The sequence below is a fragment of the Acinonyx jubatus genome, chromosome C1 (assembly GCF_027475565.1).
Source record: "Acinonyx jubatus isolate Ajub_Pintada_27869175 chromosome C1, VMU_Ajub_asm_v1.0, whole genome shotgun sequence".
NCBI classification, from domain to species: Eukaryota; Metazoa; Chordata; class Mammalia; order Carnivora; family Felidae; genus Acinonyx; species Acinonyx jubatus.
This window is the reverse complement of record NC_069381.1, coordinates 95,618,054-95,643,313: the sequence shown is the minus strand read 5'-3', so window position 1 is coordinate 95,643,313 and position 25,260 is coordinate 95,618,054. Positions and strand designations below refer to the sequence as shown.

General features: G+C 38.4%; 2 protein-coding genes across 8 annotated transcripts in view; both read left to right on the top strand.

Annotated features, from left to right (window-relative positions):
- Positions 1-21,560, top strand: part of RSBN1 (round spermatid basic protein 1) — a 46,899-nt gene extending 25,339 nt beyond the window's left edge. The window contains exons 3-7 of the mRNA XM_027058312.2: positions 7,440-7,577; positions 7,887-8,029; positions 14,780-14,947; positions 16,177-16,285; positions 16,920-21,560. Of these exons, the coding sequence (XP_026914113.1) occupies positions 7,440-7,577; positions 7,887-8,029; positions 14,780-14,947; positions 16,177-16,285; positions 16,920-17,390 (1,029 nt within the window). The 3' untranslated portion in view covers positions 17,391-21,560. The remainder of the gene's footprint in view (positions 1-7,439; positions 7,578-7,886; positions 8,030-14,779; positions 14,948-16,176; positions 16,286-16,919) is intronic.
- A 2,338-nt stretch (positions 21,561-23,898) lies between these two features.
- The window catches only part of PHTF1 (putative homeodomain transcription factor 1), an 89,043-nt gene continuing 87,681 nt past the window's right edge, over positions 23,899-25,260 (top strand). For 5 of the 7 annotated variants that reach the window (XR_008295142.1, XR_008295141.1, XR_008295143.1 and 2 more), the window contains exons 1-3: positions 23,899-24,036; positions 24,346-24,420; positions 25,081-25,137. Coding sequence is in view for 3 of the 7 variants with exons in the window: in XM_053214630.1 (XP_053070605.1) it covers positions 24,376-24,420; positions 25,081-25,137 (102 nt within the window). In the remaining 4 variants the exon portion in view is untranslated. Of the gene's footprint in view, positions 24,037-24,345; positions 24,421-24,805; positions 24,851-25,080; positions 25,138-25,260 lie in introns of those variants that run through there. The other 2 variants (XM_053214631.1, XM_053214632.1) reach the window with 2 other exon arrangements.

Genomic DNA, 25,260 nt, shown 5'->3' with positions numbered 1-25,260 from the left:
AAGGTAACGTTCACAGGTTCCAGGGATTAGGACCTGGATATCTTTGGAACCCATTATTCAGCCCACCACACATTTGAAGCTCCTCATGTTCAAGACTGAAGACCTCACCTTCCCACCCAAAGAGTGGTTTCTCTATTGGTTTGCAAAGGGCAGAGCTGGGGAGACATCTTTGACAGTCACTTCTTTGCTGTGTCATATCTAGTGTGTCTCCAAGTTCTGACAATTTTATGTCCTGAATATTTTTTCAGATCCTTTTTCTTTACTTTTTTCTAATCAGCTCCACTGTTACTAGTTTAGTTTATTGTTTATTTGGAATAGTACAGAAGCGTAACTGGTTTCTTTCAGTAACCCTCTGAGAAAATGAAACAGAAACAAAAACGCCAAGCCCCCTCTGCCCTGAAAAGATAAATCGATAACTTTCCTGTTACTACTTTAGATCCTTCAGTGATTTCCCAAAGCCTTTAGTGTAGGCTTCAAGGCTCTGCATAATCCAGCTATAGCTCATTTGTCCAGTCTCATCTTTATTTTTTTCTTTTCCTTTCTGTGTTTAGCATTATTAGCTTTCTTCATTGGAAAGGGCGACTCTTAAGGGATTTTGTTGTTGCCTTTAAACTTGTTTTACAGATTTTAGCTCAATGTGACTTTGAGGAACACTTTGTTCTCTAGATCAGGATCCTTTGTTCTCTTTCTCAGTGTATTTATTCGTTCTATTCTGACGACTTGTCACAGTTTATAATTAGATATTTGTTTAGATTACTGTTTGCCTCTCCCTATTAGACTGTAAACTTCCAGGGGCCAAGAGTGGGTCTGGTTTGCTATATCTATATTTAGGACAGTGTCTGACATGTAATAAACAGTAAACTTTTATTCAATGAGTGATACCAATTTTCCTATAATTCCTGTTTTTTATTTATATGAGTCCACTCTTCTACTTCAGTCTTCTTAAGTTAAATACTTTTTTTAATGTTTATTTGAGAGAGAGAGAGAGAATGTGTGCATGTGCGTGCAAGTCGGGGAGGGGCAGAGAGAGAGGGAGACACAGAATCTGAAGCAGGTTCCGGCCTCTGAGCTGTCTGCACAGAGCTTGTCACAGTGCTTGAACCCATAAACCACGAGATCATGACCTGAGCCCAAGTCGGTCACTTAACCGACTGAGCCGCCCAGGCGTCCTAGTTACAGATTTTTAAAAGCTCAGAGCAGGAGCTAATACTCTGGATGTCATCTGTTTAGTACAGAGTATTATCTCCCTTAGTATGCAAAGTAAGGGCGTATGTTGTGGGTTTGGTTCCAGACCACCATAATAAAGCAAGGGAAATTAATGTTTTGATTTCCCAGTGTATATAAAAGTTATGTTTGCACTGTACTGTAGTCTGTTAAGTATGTAATAGCAATATGTCTAAAGAAACAATGTACATACTTTAAAAATACTCTATTGCCAAAAAATGCTAACTGCCGTCATCTGTGCTTTCGGCAAGTCGTAATCTTTTTGCTGGCAATGGGTCTTGATGTGGATGGCTGCTGATTGATCAGAGTAGTAGTTGCTGAAGGTTGGGTGGCTGGCAATTTCTTGAGACAGCAGTGAAGTTTGCCACATTGATTGACTCTCTCTTTCACAAACAATATCTTTGTGCCATGTGATGCTGTTTGATAGCATTTTACCCACAGTAGAACTTCTGTCAAAATTGGAGTCTAACTTCGCAAACCCTGCTGCTGCTTTATCAACTAAGTTTCTGGAACATTCTAAATCCTTGTCATCATTTTGACAGTCTGCACAGCATCTTCACCAGTAGCAGATTCCATCTTAAGAAACCACTGTCTTTGCTCATCCATCAGAAGCAGCTCCTCATCCGTTCAAGTTTGATCATGAGATTGCAGCCATTCAGTCCCATCTTCAGGCTCCGCTTCTCATTCTGGTTCACTTGCTGTTTCCACCACATCCATAGCTACTTCCTCCACTGAAATCTGGAACCCCTCAAAATCATCCATGAGGACTGGATTCAACTTATTCCAAATTCCTGTTAATATTGTATTTATACCTTTTCGTATGAATCACTAATCTTCCTTTTTTTTAAATTTATTTTGAGAGAGAGCATGTGCACGTGAGCAAGCAGGGGAGGGGCAAAGAGACAGAGAAGCCCCATCAGGCTCCATGCTGTCAGTGTAGAGCACGACGGGGGGCTTGATCTCATGAATCTTGAGATCATGACCTGAGCTGAAATCAAGAGTCAGATGCTTAACTGACTGAGCCGCCCAAACACCTCATGAATGTTCTTAATGGCATCTAGCAATGGTGAGGCCTTTCCAGGCTTTCCATTTACTTTGCCCAGGTCCATCAGAGGAATCACTATCTGTGGTGGCTACATAGCCTTACAAAATGTTTTTTTTTTTTTTTTTAAATAATAAGACTTAAAAATTGAAATGACTCCTTGATCCATGGACTGCAGAATAGATGTTGTGTTAGAAGGCATGAAAACAATATTTATATCATTGTACATCTCCATTAGAGAACTCTTGGGTAGCCAGGTACATTGTCAGTGAGCAGTAATATTTTGAAAGGTATCTTTTTTTCTGAGCAGTAGGTCTCAACAGTGGGCTTAAAATATTCAGTAAACCATTGTAAGCAGATGTGCTGTCATCCAGGCTTTGTGTTTCATTTATAGAGCACAGGCAGAATAGATTTAGGGTAGTTTTCAAGGGCCCTACGATTTTTGGAATGGTAAATGAGCTTTGGTTTCAACTTAGAGTCACCAGCTGCATTACCCTCTCATAAGAGAGTCAGCCTATCCCTTGAAGCTTAGAAGCCAGTCACTGACTTCTCTAGCTATGAGAGTCCTAGATGGCAGCTTCTTTCAATATAAGGCTATTTTGTCTACATCGAAAATCTGTTATTTACTGTAGCCACCTTCATTAATTGTCTTTGCTGGATCTTCTGGATAAACTTGCTGCATCTTCTACATCAGCACTTGCTGCTTCTTTTTCCTTAAATCTCATGAACCAGCCTCCTCCTGCAGCTTCCTTAAGTCTCTTATCCTTCACAGAATTGATAAGAGTTGGCCTTTGCTCTGAGTTAGGCTGTGGCTTAAAGGAATGTTGTCTGGTTTGATCTTTTATCCAGACCACTACAACTTCCATTGTATCAGCAGTAAAGCTCTCTTCCTTATCATTTGTGTGTTGCACTGTAGCAGCACTTTTAATTTCCTTCCAAAAATTTTCCTTTATTCACAACTTGGCTGTTTGGTATAAGAGGCCTAATTTTTGGCCTGTCTTGGTTTTTGACCTGCCTTCCTAACTGAGCTTAATAATGTCTAGCTCTTGAGGGTGCTTAGGTGGCTCAGTTGGTTGAGTGTCCGACTTTGGCTCAGGTCATGAACTCACAGTTCTGTGGGTTTGAACTGTTGGGCTCTGTGCTGACAGCATGGAGCCTGCTTCAAATTCTGTCCTGTCTCTCTCTCTGCCCCTTCCCTGCTCAACACGGTCTCTCTCTCTCAAAAAAACCATTAAAATAATAATAATCTCTTGCTCTTGATTTAAAATGAGAGACCTGTGACCCTTCCTTTCACTTAAACACTTAAAGGCCATTGTAGAGTCATTAAATGAACTAATTGTAGTTTTGTTGTGTCTGGGGAATAAGGCCTAAGCCTGAGGAGAAGAGAGAGGGATGGGGGCAATAGCTGATCAGTAAAGCAGAACACACACAATATAGATTGTTAACTGTCTTGTGTGGTGTGGTTTGTAGTGCCTCAAAACAATTATAGTAATGACATCAAAGAGCATTGATCACAGATCATCATAACAAATAAAATAATAAAGAAAAAGTTTGAAATACTGTGAGAATTACAAAAAATTTGCTTACAAAGTGAGCAAATGTTAGAAAAGTGGTGCTGATAGGCTTACTCTTGGCAGGGTTGCCTTAGACCTTCAATTTGTAAAAAGTCAATTATCTATGAAGCATAATATCTGTGAAATGCAGTAAAGTGCAGTACAATAAAATGATGTGTGCTAGTATACAAGATCTAAGACATAGGCTAAACCACCATAACAAAGAGATGTCGCATACAGTGGCTGGAGCAAAATAAAAGTTTCTCTGGAGTCATAAATCCAGAGGTTAAGCAACTTTGTTCTGTTACATTATGTCATCCAGGATTCTCCTTTCCTTTTAAGTTTTGCCAGTCCCTTTGGTTGTGTTGTCTGCATAGTTGAACCTGGCTCTCAAGACAGAAAGAGGAAGTAGAGAGCTGCTTACTTATAAAGGCATGCTCTGGAAATTACATATGTAACTTGTACTAAGATCTCATTGACCAGAACTTAGTTCCAGGCCACACTTGGCTGCCGAGGAGCCTAGCTCATTGGCTATATGCCCAGGAAGTTCTTTTTCTAAAAAAGAAGGGTAGAATTAGTAGTTTGTTTGGCATAGGTGTCACACAGTTGGTACATGTTGAATTTCTGGTCATAAATGCTGTCCATCTTCTAACTTGTGCACTTAATTATTTAAATGCTTTATAAACATTAGCATTTATGAACATTTTTACATCAGTGGTACACCGTTCATCAGCTTTACTACTTTTTTTTTTTTTTTTTTTTGGCCACAGTTTAATGGCTGGTTTTTACATCCTTTCTAGCCACAGGATAAATTATAAGTTTATAATATTACATTTTTTATATAAAAAATAATTCAAATCCCTATTTTTAGGTTTACTTCCTTTCTCTTTCCAAATAGGAAAGGATGCTTATATTTATTCATGTCACATATTAATTATCCTAGGTGTTTGCATTTTAAGTTGTCTTCAAGTTCATTGCTGTTGATTTAATGGGATTAAATTAGGTAAACTTCAAACACTGTGATATAAAAATATTCAGTCTTACTTTGTGTGTAATGTGAATTCCTTCAATTAATAATGCATTAAGAGTTGCATAATCTCCAAGCTATCAAAAGTGGCACATAGCAGTGTGCTTTTTCAGGATTAGTCTTGAGTTCTGTAAGCTTTAAATTGTAATGTGTCTTTAGCGTAGTTCTTAACATAAAATGCCCCTATTCTGTATATTTGAAAGCCTTTCTTGGTAAAGGAATTTCTAATAATTGGGAATAGTTGGTGGGGGTGTTGTAGGGAGACTGATATTTATTACTCCTGAAAGCATGCAATTCCTAGAACTGGTACTGAAGGTTAGTAAATCTCCGTTAGTTGTTTTAGGGTGCCTGGCTAAGAAAAGTTAGAATAATGCTTAGAAAGCTTCCCTACTTCTCCTTTATCTGCATCCCGTGATCATCTTCTTTCCCAATCTGCCCCCTCTGACTTTTCATAGCATGATGATCATTCATACAAATGATGGGAAGGTAACTCATACAAATACATATGGAAAGTAATTTTGTCCTGGGAAGTTGCTGCTTAATGATCATATAAGGTGATTTTCGGAAAGATTTGTAAGGAGTTAAGAAATCCCCGATATTTGAGAATAGGATCTAAGCCCTTTTTTTGTTGTTGTTGTTTGTATTGTGTATGTATAGGCGTGCTATTAAATTGTCTACAGGAAAAAATAGTGGGTTCTGAAAATGTTGCTAAAGAACTAATAGTAAAGAACTGTGTAAAAAATGCTAGATGGTCTGGGGCGCCTGGGTGGCTCAGTTGGTTGAGCATCCGACTTCAGCTCAGGTCATGATCTCGCAGTACAAGGGTTCGAGCCCCATGTTGGATTCTGTGCTGACAGCTCAGAGCCTGGAACCTGCTTCAAATCTGTGTCTCCCTCTCTCTCTGCCCCTCCCCCCCTCACACTGTCTCTCTCAAAAATAAACAAACATTAAAAAAGTTAAAAAAAAAACTAGATGGTCATTTATGCCTTGTATTGAGGCAAAAGGATATTTAAAACAATCCCAATTGATTCTTAGTTTTTTTTTTTAATGTTCAATAGTGACCTGCCTTATAAAGGTACAGCTGTATATTAGGCCTTTCAATCTAATCTGCACCATAACTAAGATAAGTGAATGTTTGGTTACTGATCCAAGGTGGAAATTCTGCTTAGAATTCAGCATTTTTAGTTTAGTCATTTGTATGCATGGATCTGTCTTTATCCTTGAGAAACATTTTACTTATTTATTTCTTTGTTTATTTTTAAGTTTATTTGTTTATTTTGAGAGAGAGGGTGCAGGGAAGGGGCAGAGAGAGAGAATCCCAAGCAGGCTCTGCACTATTAGTGGGCTCGAATCCATGAACTGTGAGATCATGACCTGAGCTGAAACCAGGTTGGACACTTAACCAACTGAGCCACGTAGGTGCCCTGAGAAACATTCATTTTAAATTGGAGGTGGGAAGGGGCACCTGGCTGGCCTTAGTTGGTTAAGTGTCTGACTTGGTTTCACCTCAGGTCATGATCTCATAGTTAGTGGGTTCGAGCCTCACATTGGGCTCTGTGCTGACAGGTCAGAGCCTGGAGCCTGCTTTGGATTCTGTGTCTTCCTCTCTCTCTGCCTAAGAAAATACAAGAAGTGACATAGAAGAATAATATCAGATTGTATCAAATCAATTGGTAGATTCCGTTAAAATTTTTTTTAAAGTTTAAAATTCCAATTAGTTATCATACAGTGTAATACTAGTTTCAGGTGTACTAGTAGATTCCATTTGAATGCTTGGATTCTCTGGGCTGCAAATTGGTATAAAATATGCCCTAAATTCACTAGAGAGTTGATGTAAAGAAAAGTCTCTGTGTTTCAGAAAAGGAAAAGATGAAGGGTGATCAGGAAGGTTTCCAGAAAAAAAGAACTGATCTTTGAAAGATAAGATTTGGGTTGATAGAAAAGAGGACATTCCAAGTATGGCATATTTAAGAGAAAAATCATTGTAGGTAGAAGTAAGTTTGGCATAAGTTGGGTGGACAAAAAGATCAGTTTGCCTAGGGTAGAGGATCTTACATGCAAGTAACTGGGAGGGAGATTGGGTTTGATAACAGCCTGGTATCTTGCCTGATATGAAGGTTTTCACTAGGGAATACAAAATGGATGTGGAAGATTAATCTGACGGTGGTCTCTCTCTCTCTCTCTCTCTCTCTCTCTCTTTTTTTTTTTAAATTTTCTCTGCCCTGCCAGTTTTTTTATTTGCCGATTTTTTTTTTCCAAAATAAATATCAGTTTAGAGTGTTTTCAAAGTATAAAAAGTCATTCTCAGAGAAGTTTAAGTGTATCTTAATGTCTTCAATGTTTCTTTGAGATGTTGGGATCATAGACTAACTTGCACTTTGAAATTTCTGTTTGTGGCACTTACCATATTAAATGTGTTTGTCAGTGTGCGAGAGCATCTTTCTGTAACTATGGGCTTTATCCAAGGTACAGAATGTTGAGTTCATAGTATGTAAAAGAAATAGCAACATTGGAAACAATACTGTTTTATAATTCTTTAATTATATTATAGCGTACTTCAGTCCTTTATCCTCCCTCTTTCGTTTTATCTCAGGTCAACAGGACATACTGCTGTGGCACCTACCGAGCAGGTCCCATGCGGCAGATAAGTCTTGTTGGAGCAGTAGATGAAGAAGTTGGTGATTATTTCCCAGAGTTCCTTGATATGTTAGAAGAATCACCATTTCTGAAAGTGAGTGTTAATTCCAATTATTAGAGTTCTGATCATTATTTAAGTGGACACTTTCTGTGAAAAAAATGTTAAGTTAATTTTGTCTAGTAAAATTACATTTTATCCAGTGTTTTGAATAGGAATGTTTAAAAAATTGGTTCAGAATAATTAACTTCAATGATTCTTTTTTACATATAAATTACTATCTAATATAGCATTTATTCATATACAAAATCAACTTCCTAGAGCTTTATTTTGGGTGGTAGTGGGATTAACTTGTAAATAGTCAAAAAGATTTTTTTTAACGTGACTCATTTATCTGACTTCTAGATGACTTTGCCCTGGGGTACACTTTCCAGCCTCCGACTCCAGTGTAGGTCCCAGAGTGATGATGGGCCTATCATGTGGGTTAGGCCAGGAGAGCAGATGATCCCTACAGCAGATATGCCAAAGTCACCCTTCAAAAGACGACGGTAAACATTTATTTTTCCCAAATAAGCAAAAGCACTTTTTAAAAATTTGGTTGCTAATAAAAATGATTGAGACCTGAACACAGTTTGAAAACCATTTTAAGAGCTATCTTAAATAAATCTTTAGTGGTCAGTTTCTTAGTCCAGCCTTCTCATTAGTCACCAGAGTGAGGCATCCTTCTAAAAAACAACTCTACTTTTTGCCTGTTTTCTTAAAACCTGGGTCCTAACTGCTTACAAGGTGAAAGTCCAAACTTCTTTGTGTGGTCTACAAGGATCTTTCATAATCTGGCCCCAAAAGTTCTTCTAGCTAGATCAGTTTATAGTTACTCCAGCCATGCAGAGTTCACTTTGCAAACTGTGGTCTTTGACAACTCTGTGCTTTTGCACTGTTCTTTTTATTTGGAATGGCTTCTCCCCCATTTTCCTTTCTCCCTGACAGGCGCTTAATAAGTTTTCAAAACTAAACTTAGATGTCACTTCCTTTGTGAAGCATAGACAATTAATTGTTCCCTTCTCTGTGCTCACACATCATTCTTCATTAATGATCTGTTTACATGTTTTTGGTTTTTGCTAAATTTTGAGCTCTGAGGACAGTGACTGTTTTATTCTTCTCAATCTCCATGGCACATGAGCAGGTGATCAGTCTTTGCTGAATGAAACCAGTAATGTATATCTCCTATAGTAATTCATACTGGGCTAACATATTTTGTGTTTCAGACACTTAAAACAAATGTAGATTAACTTATTCTGGTACTGTGAAAAATCTAATGAGACTGAAAATGATTCATATTTGTTTCGACTATGGAAATAGCAACCCCAGATAAGTACCCAGAAGTGCATTTTAATAGACTAGTGTAGACCTTACCTTAAAGCTCCCAGGGGAATGATGCTAAAGCTAAGTATGGAATAACCTTAGGTACTTGAGATACTGTGCGAAAGTACTTTGTAAAAACTATATGTGAATGCAAGGTGATGAAATGGTAGAACGTGGAGTAAACTAAAACTTCTGCACGTTGCTAGACCACAGCAGGTTTTGTACATCATGATGATGAGTCTTGAAATTCTAAATTCTTAAGTACTGTATGTATACAGTACTGTGATCTTTCCACAAAGGAAGCGACCACTGTTTGTTTCTTGATTATTACAAACTTTTAGAAAAATCAGATAATAGTAAAAAAACAAAGGCAAAATATACCCATAATCCCACCCATTGAGGCATATCAGCCTTTCAGATTTTAGTTTGTGTTATACTCATAAACTTTATACACAAATGAGCTTATTCTTTATGTGATGTTTACTTTTAAACTTGGTTTTTTTAATCCCTTAAGTTTATGTGTTCTATTAGATGCACTTATATCATCATTTCTAAATGACTACTTTGTTCTCACTGAGTGGTTGTATCAGGATTTATTTAACCAGTTCTTTTTTAGTGTAAATTTTGTGACAAACATGACAGTGGTATGCTGGAGCCAGCTCACAGGGCCATTATTAGCCTCCCTGTTCCACATAGAATGAGGTCACATTAGTTGCTTGAAATTGGCCATGTTGGGAGTATTTATACCACAGAAATAAGCAAATCAGCTACAGTCAGCCGTCTTCCCCCCAAACCGTTTGTTTGGAAATGTATAACACATCACTGATTGTGGGGTACCTGCTGGCTGGCTTGTTGGCTGACTACATGGATGGCTGGTTGGTAGGGAGACACAGAATCCAAAACAGGCTCCAGGCTCTGAGCTGTCAGCACAGAGCCTGACGCGGGGCTCAAACTCACAGACCGTGAGATCATGACCTGAACTGAAGTCGGACACTTAACTGACTGAGCCACCCAGGTGCCCCATTAACATTTTTTTAAATTTTGTTGATCTGATTGGGCAGAAATGTCTCATTTTAATTAGTTTTTCTTTGAGGGTTTGTGTTTCTTTTGTGATTCCTTTTTCATTTTACCCATATTTCTACTAGGCTGTTTTTTATTTAAAATTCTCTGTAGGACTATTAACTATTTTTTTTAATGTTGCACATTTTCCTCATTCTTTTTTAGCTTCAGTTTTATCTTTACTCAACCCCTCCCCCACCAACCCTCCCATTTATTTTTCCTTACAGAGATTTTTATATGTTGTCAGATCTGTCTTTTCCTCTGAGGTTTCTATCCTACTGGCAGGCTTAGAAATGCCTTTTCTCATTATTATAAAATATTCATCTATATTTTCTCCTAGTACTTTTGTGATTTCAGTATTTACATGTTTTACTTACATGGTATTGATTTCAGGACAGAGGGAGAGATTGATCAATTTTTCCAAGTAGTTAGGCACCTGTACCAACATCATTTGCTTAATAATTTATTTTTTCTCCACTAAGATGAGGGGCTATCAAATTTTATTTTTATTGGGGTTAAATATTCTTAAGCAAAGTATCCAAAGGCACTTTGAACTAGAGTGAATAATTCAGAACTTAAAACGCTAACGTCATCTTTTTGTGTTAATGAGAATGCTCTATTGCTGAAAATAGTGAAATCACTGTGAGAAGTGTCGGGTGATCAAGGGCACTGCTAATGAAGATGGCCTTTGAATTTATGGACTTTGAAGAAATACATGCACAGGGTTTTAAAAAATCAAATAGTACGGTAGGGTTTGTAATGAAAAATCCTGGCCACCTTTCCCTCCAGATGCAGATACCTTTTTACCAGAGGCAAAAACCATTTCTGTTTTTAATGTCTTTTGTTTTAAGACTTTGGCAGGAAATTTGCCAATTTCTTGGTATGACAGATTAGGACTCCTTCCCTTCACTTTGTCTCCCATTAGTTAAATGACTCTCTACTTTCTTCCTCCTCCTTTCTACTTTTTGTCAGCTGTGCTTATGCATTGTTGAGGTTAATTCATATTGTGCTTTAAAGCCATAATTAGGTTTTATATGCTTTATCAATAGGTGTATTCTAGGATTTGAAAACCAGTAAATGCCATTTATATTATGGGAAGGTAAGTTTATGCAGACCCAACCAATAGGCTAAAAAGTTACATTCTAAAGTTCCAATGTTACTTATTACTCAAAGGGGTAATATACAAAAGAATCTTTCCTATATTTCACCTAGATACTGAAAATCATGCTACATTTTAAATAGTTTCATGTTTGGACTGTGTTTTTTTTTTTTGTTTGTTTTGTTTTGTTTTTAATCTGTTTTCCCTGCAGTTTCTGATTGCCCCTCTTTTGAAGGGGGACATACACTTTTCTTGACCATATCCCTAATATCTTCTATTCTCTTTTTTGCTCCAAATACATTTCTTTCTTCTAGAATCACCCTTTCTCTATGGCTTTGACTTTGGCTATGGTTTTTTTTTTTTATATAGTTGTTTTTGTTTTTTGTTTTTTTGAGAATGTTGATAGTTACCTTGCTTTCTGTGCTTTTATCATATCCTCAAGAATCCAAAACTTTAATCATACTGTATGCTCTAACACATAACTTTTTTACCTGGAAGTCTTTTGGAGCTCTGTGTTCTCTTCAATGCGAAAAGCTTTTTTCACAGTTATCAACGTAGGACCTCCCACTTCATGCATTTCTGTATTAACCTACAGTTGTCTTCTTGGGTTTATTTCCTTCTTTTGATTTAGCACATTCTCAAGTAACATTCTAAGAAAAGGAAGAAAAGGAATATTCTCAGAAATATTCTGAGTCATGATATGTCTGAAAATTCCTTTTTTTCTCATGAAATAGGATTGATAGCTTAACTGGATTTCAGAGGATGTATTTTCCCTTAAAACTTGTAGCTTACTACAGTGTTTTCTGGTATCTAATATTGTTTATGAGAAGTCTTAATGCCAATGTAATTTTTTTTTTTTATAGGTAACCTATTTTCCTCTCTGAAAGCTTAGTTTCACAATGATACATCTTTGGGTCTTTCATTCTTATTATTATATTTAATCTTTCTTGTGATTTGATAGGTCCTAGAAAGATACTCCTTTCATTTCTGGGAATTTTTCTTGCTTAACTGCTTTGGCAATCTCTTCATTTTCTGTTACTTCTTTCTGAAACTACTGTTGACGGAGTAATAGATCTCCCAGTTTGATTATCCTCATATTTCTTATTATCTGTTTGCTTTTGATTTGGGGGTATGCACTCGACTTTTTTCTTTGGAATTCTTACATTTTAGCATTGTTTATTTTGGTCTTTGTCAGGCTGCTACAGGCTGTCTTCACATATTTGGTGATTTGTGGTTGACACATTCATATTTAGAAATAAAGCATTGGGCTTACCGGACGTTCTATTTATACTTCAGTGAGGCTTATCACTAGGTAGGCTTCACTTTAGAGTTAATAGGCATAGAATTGGACATGAAAGGGTATGGCCACATGCCAGAGGATTACATTAGTTCTATGAATATGGTAAGTTTAGTGTGTTTAGAGAACATGAAGGGTTTTTTTGTTTCTGTTTTTCTGAAAGTTTATCAGGATGCTTTTGGCTACAAGCAGCAAAAATTTGATTCAAACTGGTTCATAAAATATTATCTTATGTATTAAGAAGTCTAGAGAGCTTGGCTCTTGGCACCAAATATATATATATGGTCAGTGATTCAGTACTTTCATCAAGGAATTGGGTCTTTTTCTCTGCTGTCATATTCTTTGCCTGGGCTTTGTACTCACAGTGGCTTTCTTTATGGTTGCTGGATGATTATTGTGGTCTAGGTATCACATATGGATCTAGTTATATGCAATAGAAGAAAAAAAGCATCTTTTCTTCTGTCATACAAGCTAGGAAACTTCCCAGAAGTCTCCTTAGCAAATTTCCTCTCTTACTGCTGGCCAGAGTCAGTTTGTGTCCATTTTTTTTTTTCAATATATGGAATTTATTGTCAAATTGGTTTCCATACAACACCCAGTGCTCATCCCAACAGTTGCCCTCCTCAATACCCATCACCCACCCTCTCCTCCCTCCCACCCCCCATCAAGCCTCAGTTTGTTCTCAGTTTTTAAGAGTCTCTTATGCTTTGGCTCTCTCCCACTCTAACCTCTTTTTTTTTTTTTTTTCCTTCCCCTCCCCCATGGGTTTCTGTTAAGTTTCTCAGTATCCACATAAGAGTGAAAACATATGGTATCTGTCTTTCTCTGTATGGCTTATTTCACTTAGCATCACACTCTCCAGTTCCATCCACGTTGCTACAAAAGGCCATATTTCATTTTTTCTCATTGCCACGTAGCTCTCCATTGTGTATATAAACCACAATTTCTTTATCCATTCATCAGTTGATGGACATTTAGGCTCTTTCCATAATTTGGCTATTCTTGAGAGTGCTGCTATAAACATTGGGGTACAAGTGCCCCTATGCATCAGTACTCCTGTATCCCTTGGGTAAATTCCTAGCAGTGCTACTTCTGGGTCATAGGGTAGGTCTATTTTTAATTTTCTGAGGAACCTCCACACTGCTTTCCAGAGCGGCTGCACCAATTTGCATTCCCACCAACAGTGCAAGAGGGTTCCCATTTCTCCACATCCTCTCCAGCATCTATAGTCTCCTGATTTGTTCATTTTGGCCACTCTGACTGGGGTGAGGTGATATCTGAGTGTGGTTTTGATTTGTATTTCCCTGATGAGGAGCGACGTTGAGCATCTTTTCATGTGTGTTTGTGTCCATTTTTAAATCAGTTACTGGCAAGGGGAATGCGTTTGCCACAGTTTGTCAGGATTCATCAGGATCTACCTTTGAAACTTGTAAATGAGGTCACTTATGGGGCAGGAGCAGATACCTAATGAGAATCAGAGTTCTGTCAGGGAAATAAATAGGATAGATGGATGCTGAGTGGATCAATCATAGCATGGGGGTAGATGCCAGACCTCATTTCTACTCACAGGGGTGGTGGGTGCCTGGTTTATTTGCAGAATTTCACTTTAATTCCCCCTTTCTCAGTCTTACTACATTTCTGTCTGTCAACATCATGATAATGGGCTTTTTTTTTTTTTTCTTTTTTTTTTCTTTTTTGCACCTATTAGTCTTCAAGGTCTTTTGGGCAGGCCAGCTGCCTTTTTAGTTGCTATTCTCTTCTAGTGTATTCCAGGCCTGTGGCTTTCTCTGCTCAGTTTTACTAGACACTTTTAATCATTTTCCATCTTCCAGAAATTTGTTGATATTGTTCATGCACTAATTCATTTCCTTTGTTAGTTCTTATTCATTCCTTTACTATCACCTTTAGATTATTATATTTAGAAATTCTTGAGCACATGAAAAAGCAGAAGATAATATACTAAAGTCTCATGTAGTCAATGTCAGCAGTTATCAACTCACAGCCAGTTATGTTTCATCTGTATTCTTATCCATTCGCCCATCTCCTCTCTCCCACCCCTACCATATTAGTTTGAAGCCTTTTACTTTCATTTTAATGTGGAAGGAGATCATGTACATGCTCAGTTTTCCATCTTGAATCAAGTCTGTTTTGAGAATTAAGATGACTGAGGGTGAAGAAACATACAGCCTTGAACTTTGAATTGTGTTTCCTATTGCTTGAAAACTAAATTTTGTAAATTGTAACACTACATTTGAGCCAAATAAAAAGTATAGCCTCTACATTATCATGACATCCCAAGAGAAGAAGGTAATGACATTGAGCATTACGGTATAGTGTGTTAAATGTTAATGATCAAAATCATGGAACCCTTATCAGTTCTGATCTTATTTAAAATTTGGTATTTTAGCAGACTTTTTCACCTTACTGCTATTAATACTTTCCTCCCCTCCCCCCTTTACTTCACAACCAAATCAACTCCAGATCAATGAATGAAATTAAAAATCTCCAGTACCTACCTCGGACCAGTGAACCCCGTGAAGTCCTCTTTGAAGATAGGACAAGAGCTCATGCTGACCATGTAGGTCAGGGGTTTGACTGGCAGAGTACGGCTGCTGTTGGGGTTTTGAAAGCTGTACAGTTTGGTGAATGGTAAGTTAATGAAACTCAGCTATAAGGTTGGTTAATGCTGTCTGAGAAAATGTGGACTCCATTTAAAAGTTTGGGGACTAATTTTTTTTTAGAAATTGTGGTAAAATACCCATAACATGAAATTAAAATGAAAAATCTTTGCCATTTTAAGTGTACATTTCAGTGGTGTTAAGTATATTTACATTGTTGCAAAGCAGATTTTGAGAGCTTTTTTGTCTTGCAAAACTGTAACTCTGAAACCAGTAAACCTTAACCCCTTTTCTCCTCTCTCCCCAGCTCCTGGTAGCCTTCATTGTACTTACTGTTTCTATGAATTTGACTACTTTAAATACCTCGTATAAGTGGAATCACACAGTAGTTCTTTTGTGACTGGCTTATTTTAGTTAGCATAATATCTTCAAGGTTCATCCATATTATATCATGTGTCATAATTTCCTTCCTTTTTAACGCTGAGTAGTATTACATTATATGTATATGGCACATTTTGTTTATCTGGTTTCACTCATCAGCGGACACTTGGGTTGCTTCCACCTTTTGGCTGCTCTGAAAAAACATCTCTTCATGTCTCTCCTTTCAGTCTTTTGGGTATATCCCCGGAAGTGGAATTGCTGGATCATTTGATAATTCTATTTTTAATTTTTGGAGGAACTGCTATACTATTTTCCACAGTGGCTGCACCCTTTTACATTCAGTTGGAATCCAAAGCTCAGAGCATGGAATTTAGTTTGTCTAAAAACTGTTTTGTTTTGTTTTTCATATCTATAACTTCAGGGCCTTCAGTATTACTATAGAGTTTGACCTTTTTTGGAAGCATAGTTCAATCACAGCTTGACAGTAAGTATTTCAAGTTAAAGATCATTCTGTCACCCCCCCCCCCCCCCCTCCAGTTTGAAAACTAGAAGGTGTGATAGTTATGTGGCTGGTATGTTTTCTCTCCACCGTGTTCCATCCTGATGACGACATTACAGGGTGGTGAAAGGATGCAGTTGCAACTAGTTTAGAATGAAACTGTTTTTAGTCACTGCTGTTTTTTGTAACAACTAATCTAATTTTCATTTTTTTAAACAGCTTTATTTATTTTTTAAATGTTGGTTAAAGAAGCAAATGTATATTCCTGTGTGTCTATTTCTGTGCTAGTAGGAGCATTTCCAGGAATAGGAGAACTGAAATTTGTCATCATTTTCCGTTATGAGATGCAGGTTTCTAAAACTTAATTTTGTTTATCTTAGGAGTGACCAGCCTCGCATAACCAAAGATGTGATTTGTTTTCATGCTGAGGATTTTACTGATGTTGTACAGAGACTTCAGTTAGACCTTCATGAACCTCCAGTTTCCCAGGTGAAACTTTTGCTTTTTTATTACCTTTTGAGTGAGATAACAGAAATAAGGATCTGTACCCAGTTTATTTTGCATTTGATCTTATAGTTGGATACATGGGATGGTAAATTTAATTTCAAGTGCTATTAAAAGCTGTGTGTGGAGAGTGTCAAAAATCATTAACACAGAGCTTCCCAAATAGAATGCTTGAGATCCCTTTAATCTTTGGGATACCCGGTTGGCCCAGATGGCCAGAGGGTCCGGACTGCTCAGTTCTGGCTGTAAAGAGTCTCAGCTGAGGACCCCTTGGAGTACTGTGTGCCCTCATCTATAAAAGGCAACATATAAATGTTGTCCTTAGTTGTGGCAAAGAATATGTTATTGATACTTAGCTGCACTTTGAAATAGTTGTTTAAATGATTCCTTAGGCTATCCTGACTTGAACCTGTACTTTGTTATCAGAGAGGTAGTAAAATATGAGGAAAAATGTTTCCCAAGCATTACAGGAAATTTTAGAAAGTTGTCTGATACTTAGTATTGCCTGCCTTTAATTTGGCCCTACTACTGTTTTCCTGTGCTAATTCTAATACTTTGTTTGACTGAATTACTACACTACATATTTTGAAGTCTCATATAACTTTTCTTTTTTCTGCAGTGTGTACAGTGGGTGGATGAAGCTAAACTAAACCAAATGAGGCGGGAAGGCATTCGTTATGCTAGAATTCAGCTGTGTGACAATGATATTTACTTCATCCCTAGAAATGTCATTCATCAGTTCAAAACAGTGTCAGCAGTGTGCAGCTTAGCTTGGCATATAAGGCTTAAACAGTACCACCCTGTTGTGGAAGCCACTCAAAACACAGAAAGCGGTTCTAGCATGGACTGTGATTTAACTGGAAAGCGAGAATTAGAAGTTGACTCCCAGTGTGTGAGGGTAAAAACTGAATCTGAAGAGACATGCAGAGAGATGCAGCTTTTGACGACTGCTTCATCGTCCTTCCCTTCATCAGAACTTAATCTACAGCAAGATCAGATGACTCCACCTATTCCAGTTTTAAAGGTGGAAAGTAGACTGGACTCTGACCAGCAACACAATCTACAGGAACATTCGAGCACTCCTGTGTGATATGTACATATTCAAACACATTTTTTAACTTTTTTAAATTTTGATGTGAAGTTATAGTTTTATAACTGGCTTAAGTTAAGTTTTATTGGAGAAATCTTGCCTATAATTCTATAAAGAGAAATGACATTCCACAAATGTCAAGCATATCTTTTTTACACAGATTATGCAAAGTTAAGAGTTGTATCTTATCCCGTTAGTACAGTATGTAATAGTGGGTCTGCTGCTACTTTCTGTTTTAAGGTGTGAGGTAACAATTCAATCTCTTCTTCAAATCAAACTGAGAATTCTCTGGAATAACAGATTCTTATTTGGTAAATTATTCACTTCCCTTAATTTTATCTTGCCTCGTCTCTTGCCATATTTGCTGTTTTTATGATAGAAGGTCAGATTTATGCTTTAGTACTTGTGTCTTTATGGCACAGCTTCAATTTTCTACAGTAAAAATGGCATAGGTTGCAGGAAAGTGTTCCTGCATCTTGTACGTGGGCAAGTAAGTTCCAACCATAAAGAACAGGTAGTTTCTAAGGAAAATCCAGTGGCTCTCTGGTTTCTTAACAAAAGAGAAAGCACAGCACTTTCTGATCCAAACTGTCTTTTTTTTTGTATCTGTTATTTAAAGCCCAGTGGATATTTCAATTAAAAATATCTAAAGATGAATAGTCCTTGGTCATTCATTATCCATGGTTCATTAATCTCTTCTAGAAACATGGTTAACTATGGAAGATAATTGGGTAAAAGAGATAATGTTGACATGATACTCTATCGTTCTGCTACCTAGCATCCTCACACTTTGTGTGGATACTTTTGCTTCTTAAACTGATCATGAGTATCAAACCTAGAGAATGATATCAGTCTTTCTGATGAGGCTGCCATATTTTGTGCATGAAACTTAGGAAAAACTTTTTTTGTCACTTGGCTTCAATCTTTTCATGATAAAGATCTGTTGAGACACTTTGATTCACAGTTTTAACTGGTGAATACTTGGGTTTATTTACTATTACTGTGTGTTGCTACGGTCTAACAACGATTATGGCACTAGACTTCATCCTAGAGTTTCAGGTAACCTAATGCTTAGTGCCTGAGTATTTAAAATTTTTTTTTCAAACAGGCACAGTTCATATAGCTAGTGTAGTCTTAACTTTCTATTATTTTAGAATGTTAACATGATACACATTTCACTTTCTCTTAGTTAATAATACAATAGGCCTTTTGTTCATTAAAGGAAGAGTATTCCCCACACCTAAGACCAGATTCTTGTATCTACCTGGTTATAGTGCAATTTGGAGATTTTTTTCCTGGAGGGTGAGATTTGGAATATTTACATTAACATAGGCAAAAAAAAAAAAAAAGATGCTGCTTTATTATGTCTGTCACCATGAAAACTTAGCTGCATCTTTTGAAATATCAAATATGAATTTTCTCTAAAATATTCTGAAATAGGCTAAATCTTATATAAATATTACTTTGTGCAATATTGTTGTGTAGTTTAAATGCATATTAGCAAAGTATAGAGGTCACTGTGTAAACCGATAGAAAAGTAACCATCAGCAAATACTGCAGTGATTAGTTAGAATCTGTATTATTCCTTATATATATGTATATGTATGTATTCTCTGTTACAAAGGATGAAGACAAATAGAGAAACATTTCAATGTAAACCATTTATGAATTGGAAGTGATGTTGGTTTTAGTTATCTTTGTAAATAAGGTAATTAGAATGGTATGAAAAGTAATGTGATTATTGCAGGGGTGTTTTAAAATCTTGGGTATAAATTCTAGGGTGAATTCTAGTTTATCAAGACTAGTTTTTAAAGGGACCTGCCTTTGAGGGTGTTTTTGTTATTTTGGAGGGGGGAGGGGTTAATCACAAAAGTATGTGGATTTAGGTTTTCTCTGTTTTTGTTTTTCTGTCCAGAAGAATTTCATAGAGCTTTACTAGGCTGTGCAAAGTAGAATTCTTCTCAGGCAACATTTGCTTTTTAAAATAATCATGAAGAACAAGGTTGTTAAAGCAAAAACTTTTTTTTTTTTTTTTTTTAAATTTTTCTTGTCTTCCAAGATCCGATTTCCCCATCTCCCACTTGCCATCCAGCAGATGCCATCTGTCATCTAAGCTGGTCATTACTAATAAACAAGGAGACTGTCTCCTGACAGCCAGCACTGTGTATAATCACTCAGGAACCAGCGGATCTGCAAAGACCTACAATCAAAAGCAAATCCCCATTTTCCTTTTCCAAAACATTCTACCCTCACCTCCAATATAAACACGTGAAAAGAGTATACAAATGTTTAAAATCATGTACTAATAAATTCATTGTATGTTAGAATTGCAATAGAATGGAGAGAGAAACATTTAGCTAGTCATGTATCTGGAAACTGAATGTCCTATGTGAGTATTAGATTTAATAGCATGCTTTAAAGACTGATGAATATAAAAGCTCAAGTTTTGAGTTTATTACTGCTTTCAAAGTTGTATCCTAGTTTAGTGATACAAATGATTGCAACTTTTCTAAATCTTGAAATTACTTGGTTTGGTGGAGTGAGGCATGGAGCAATCTGGCGTCTTCTGATTTGTAAAGTAGTGATGGCAGTGAAGTTGTAACTGAAATTTAAGCTGATCTTCCTTTTTGGTATATTATCTGTTGTGCCAACTCTTTGAGATTACTTGCAGAACGTGGCTGTAAGTTTGAGTATTTTGTGGAGCAGAGGGATATTTTAAAAATGTGCTTATGGAAAGGACCCGATAAACGAATATTCCTAACTTAGTAACTAGAATGATTTTATGGTATTCATAAATAAGGATAAAAGTCTTCCCCCTGCCCCAGAAGTCATTCTGTAATTACCAATATATGTTAGGAGTAGGATTATGATTCAAAGAGGTATCCCAAATTCATAAAGCAATAATAATAAAAACCTACATATTAGTTTTCCCCTCCAAATTTTTAACTCTTTAAAAATGAATCCCTAAGCTTAATTGTACTTTCAATTTGCTTATTCAGTACTTAGGATTTGTTTCACTTAACTTTATTATTTTTAATTAAAATCTTGAAAGGTGCCCTTTCCCCTTGGAGACAGTTGGAATATCAGTTGACTAACATTACAAGCTCTTGTAGGGGGAAAATGGAGCTTGTTAAATAAAATCCTTTACCAAACCTTAGGAAAAGATGTCTTGCAACATCTTGCATCAGTCTTAATAGGCATAAAGTTCACACTTAATGCCTGGAGAAACTTTTGCTTATTGCCTTTCCCTCTATAAATAGTGTCTAGAATGAAAACTAATTTAGAAACAAGACTCAAAGATTCAAGAAAACCCTTAGTGAATATATTCTTGATCATTAATATTAGCCCATTATATTTTCATCTGTATTTGCCATTAAAAATTTATTTGCATTTATACTTTTAGGATAATTGAGTTTGTGTCTTTCTAATAAATCTATTTTATCATTGCTACAGGTTAAAAAAAAGAGCCTTTCACTAGTACATGGCAGAAGTTCATATTTCTGCTAAGTTTTTTTTTTTTTTAAACAAGTGTAGCTGTATTTATTGGTCATGCAGTAAGTAGAGGAAATGTACAAGACAAATGTTTTTCTTTACCACATAAGGGACCTATGCTCATCCTGAAAGTTTGTTGCTTTAAAAGCAAGTATCTCCATAAATATTATGGCCTTCCATTTTCTTCATAAATTTTTTATGATCCACTTGTGCATGTAGTTGAGACCACTGTCTCTTAATATAGCACTTTTCAATTCTCTAAAGAAATACTTATGTACTACTTCTATCACATGTTGTAAATTTTCATGTAATAGTGTTTTCTGTGACTAAACTCCATTTTGATTGGCAGCTAAGACTTTTTTTCCTGTGGCTTTAATTTATCTAAGAGGTCTTTGCATATAGATGAAATGTATAATTTGCCTGGCGGACTATTTGCGTTGTGTGGCCTTAGTTTGTTTATTGACATTAACGAGTGTTTTAAAAAGGTTTTTAATGAATAGTCTTAAATCTAAATTTGTGTGAATAATAATCCTTTTAACACAGTGCTTTTTTGTAGCTGTCTAAGTGTGTTAAATTGTTAAGCTATTTCTTTGTAAAATAGGACAATGGAATGCATAGAGGTTTTTTTTTTCCCTGTAAAGTATTTTTTTAATAAACAAAAGTCTGATTTGTCCTTTACTTATGTTTCATGAGAAAATGAATAGTACGTGTGAATTCTAGATACCTGAAACCTGTTTTTAAAGTATTAATCCTCCCACCTTGTTATGTCCCCATTAGTTTCTAGTATTTTAGAAAAAGTCTTGTGACCTTCCTAAAAGAAAAGGTCATAGATAATGAGAAAATGCTGTCACATTGAGGTGCAGCTAGTTTGGGGGAAGAAAAGCTACACTTGGCATTTGTGGTAGTTGTGCCTTCTGATGCTTAAATTGGGTTTTTATCTACTTGAGGACAGCCAAATTGTTCATCTGGCTGTGCCCGTATTTTTCAAAGTACATGCGTGCAGTGTTAATGAAGATGGTGAGCAGACATTTTGGACATCGTTGATGTATTAAGTGATACAATGCAGTGGATCTTCTTCCTCCAGATTTTGTGTGAACTTCTTTTTGAAATACTTGTCCTAAGCCCTGATAGATAGACCTTGGTTGGGAAGGGAACTAATGGTTTTTCAGTAAGTGCTGTGGGCCATTTAATATTCACAGCCTTTAGTATTTACTAGGTAGATAACAAATACAGGTGAGAAAACAGGCTTGTTAGGTTGAATAAATTGCTGAAGATCACACAGTGCTTTAATTGGAACAGGGATTTGAATGCAGTTCTTGGTTTAAAGCCTATGCAGTGTTCAGTGGCAGTCTTAGCACTGAAAAGTTTGTAAGATGATTTGCCCCTTCCTACTATTCCCTAATGCAACTTCAGTTCTTTCATGAATTCCCCAAAAAGTCTCTGTGCGCTAAGCAACGAAGTAAAATATTTTTGTTATTAATGTAATTTAGGACTTAAATATTTAAAGATGACTTTATCATTTGTCACTTTTTTTTTTTTTAAGTTGGCCATTTGTTCCGAAACCCAGCAGAATTATGTTTAAGAAAGGGGGAAAGCTGTCAGGAAACAAACCAGAAAGGGAACCACAGCCTATGCGTGCCGTATAAAAATCAAGCCTGGATGAAATAATTTTTAATTAGTTCTGTAGGAGTTATTTATACTTTTTAGTGGATTTTCCTTAGCAGTAGAATGGGATAACTTCACCTTACCCCGATTTAATAGGCAAGAAATGTTTGTAAAACATTTAGAACCTCACTTCTCAGGCTTTCTGAAGTGGAAGCCGATGTGACCATTATCTGTCATTAGCTTTACCTGACTCTGCTGGGGCAAGCAAGGACACTGCTTCAAGTGGGGTGGGAACGGCCGTTAGGGGTCAGTGTTCCACTAATGGCCAAAAAGCCCTGCACTATAGAGGAGGAAAGCAGCTCAAAACCTTAGGAAGGTATCCTTAGATACTCCTTTTAGCGCGCAGCCATTCCTTTCTCCTGACCCCTATCAGCCTGCTCGAACTCTTAGCCTAGAGACAGTTCTTCCCGCCGCCACCCTCCCCTACCCTAATTTGGGAAACGTGCCCTGGAACTGCGCCAAGCCTTGGCCCTCCTCTTCCCTCAGTCTCGAGCACCCGCAAAGTTTAAATCTCAGAGCTGCTGAGAGTTAAGGGTGACAAGCAGCCCACCGCGCCCTTCGTCCGGGGACGGCGTAAATGCAAGAAAACTGCGTTCATCCAGCCCAGACTGAGAACCTATGTGCCAGGCGCCTGCCAGGCTCCAACCGCACTGAACCCACAGCCCTTTAGGGAAGACCGACAGTAAATAATGGAGCACAAAGAAACCTGTAAGACAAAGAGAAGTGTTACAAAGGAATGAACGGGCAGCTCTTAGGACATTTGGACCGACCTCCTTCAGGTCGACGTCTGGGCAAGTCGTTTCTCAGGAAGTGACCTGACGCGTGATCTGAGTGAGGGTCGTGTGGCTCCCCAGTCCCTGCGTCCGGGAGCCCGGCGGAGGCCCCCGGGGCCAGGCCCGGGCGGGGGCGGAGCCACTTTCGTGCAAAACCCGGAAAGCGGAAGCCGCAGCGGGGCTGCACCGTGGTCTGCGGCGCTGCCCTCGCCCAGCTCGCGGCCGGCTGAGTCACGGCCCGCCCGCCAGCCGGGCCTCGCAGGACGCCCGCCCGCCCTTCGCCCCGCAGCGCCTGCCTCCCGCGCCGGGGTGGGGGGGGGGGGCCCTCCGCTCCGCACCCGAAGAGCCGGGCGCCGAGCCTCCGGCCGTTGCCGCAGCCCCTGGCGGCCAGCGAAGCCCTCCTTCACGTCTCATCCCCGTCCTTTCCCAGTTGATTCCTGGCTTATTTGGGGGTCGGTCCGGTGACCCTGAAGGTCGCGCTTGGAGGGCGCCGGGGCTGCGGCAGCAGACTGCCCTCCTCCCGGCGCGGGCGGCCGGCTGCCCCCGAAGCCCGCGCGGCCGCCGCGGTCTCCATGGTAACGGCCGCGCCGGCGTCTGCGCCCCGGAGGGAAGATGCGGCCTGCGGCGCCCGCCGCCTCTCCCCCGGCCTCATGGCGGGCCCGGGGCCACTGAGGAGGAAGGTCCCGGCCGCCGGACTGCGGGGCAGCGGGCAGCAGGTGAGAGCCGGACGCCGGGGAGCGGAGGAGGGGGTGCGGGCCAACTCCAGCCACCTGCCCTCCCCTCCCCTCCCCTGCAGCCTTGAACACACTCGCACCAAATATCGCAGAGACGCTTCTCCCGGCGCCACTGCACCAGAGGTTTTTGGTTTGCTTCTGTTTTTGTCTTTTTTTCCTGGCAACCAGCCGGAGAAGGAGACAGTCAGCAGCTCATGGAGACGCCGAGAGAAGCGATTTTTGAGTTCTACCCAAACTGGGAGAGTACCTTTCCGCAACCGGACTCACCGACTGCTTTTCCTTCGTTTTCAGTGAAATCCCATTCTCTGGCTGGAGACACAGATGGCCTCAAATGAGAGAGATGCTATATCGTGGTACCAAAAGAAGGTAATATCAACCTTTTTTTTTTTTTTTTTTTTTATTTGTAAAGCAGACTTCCTGCAAAATGCCCCCGCAAAGAATCCCCCGTTAGCTTTCCCTAAGCTCGGTAGTGCCGGCAATTCCAGCACGGTGTCTCTCTCCCAACATCAACGGACAAACCGAGGCGCAAGGTCATTAGGTCTTTTAGGCTCTGTTCCCGGTCCCCGAATAGGACTCTCAAGTCCCCTCCCTTCTCCAGGCCGCATACACCGTGCCCCAGCAACGCTCTGAAAGTTTGCTTCTGATCAAACTGCTGTGTTTTTTTTAGACGTGAAATTTGTATCTTCACAGCTCAGATTGGTACTGGCAACAGTCTTACTGAGCTGTCCGTTACCTTTTTATTCCTCTCTAGTTTTCCTACTGATGTTTTCCTTAAGAAGTGGAAATATCTTGTAAGGTAATGCTTAATTTGAAATATTTTGGACAGTACTTTTTAACTTACTTTTCGATCCAGCTACTTTAGACTTGAGTGCAACAGTCCTTTAAATAACTTACTCTAACCTCTGAGAAGCATAAACATTCCCCAGATATTGTATTGATGCTTAGTAGTTTCGTGACTTTTGTGACATTTGACCTAAATAACAGGATTTCCTTTGCATCATTCAAATAGCCTGCTCCCTATTTCAGATTGGAGCATATGATCAGCAGATATGGGAAAAGTCAATCGAACAGACTCAGATTAAGGTAAATTGATTTCTTTGATTCTAGCTTTGTTTTACTGAATTAATGTGGAGAGTGGTTTGCACTTTTTATAAAATCTGCACTTATCCACCAAGTCTGGCATTCTTTATTCTTTGAAGTCTAGAA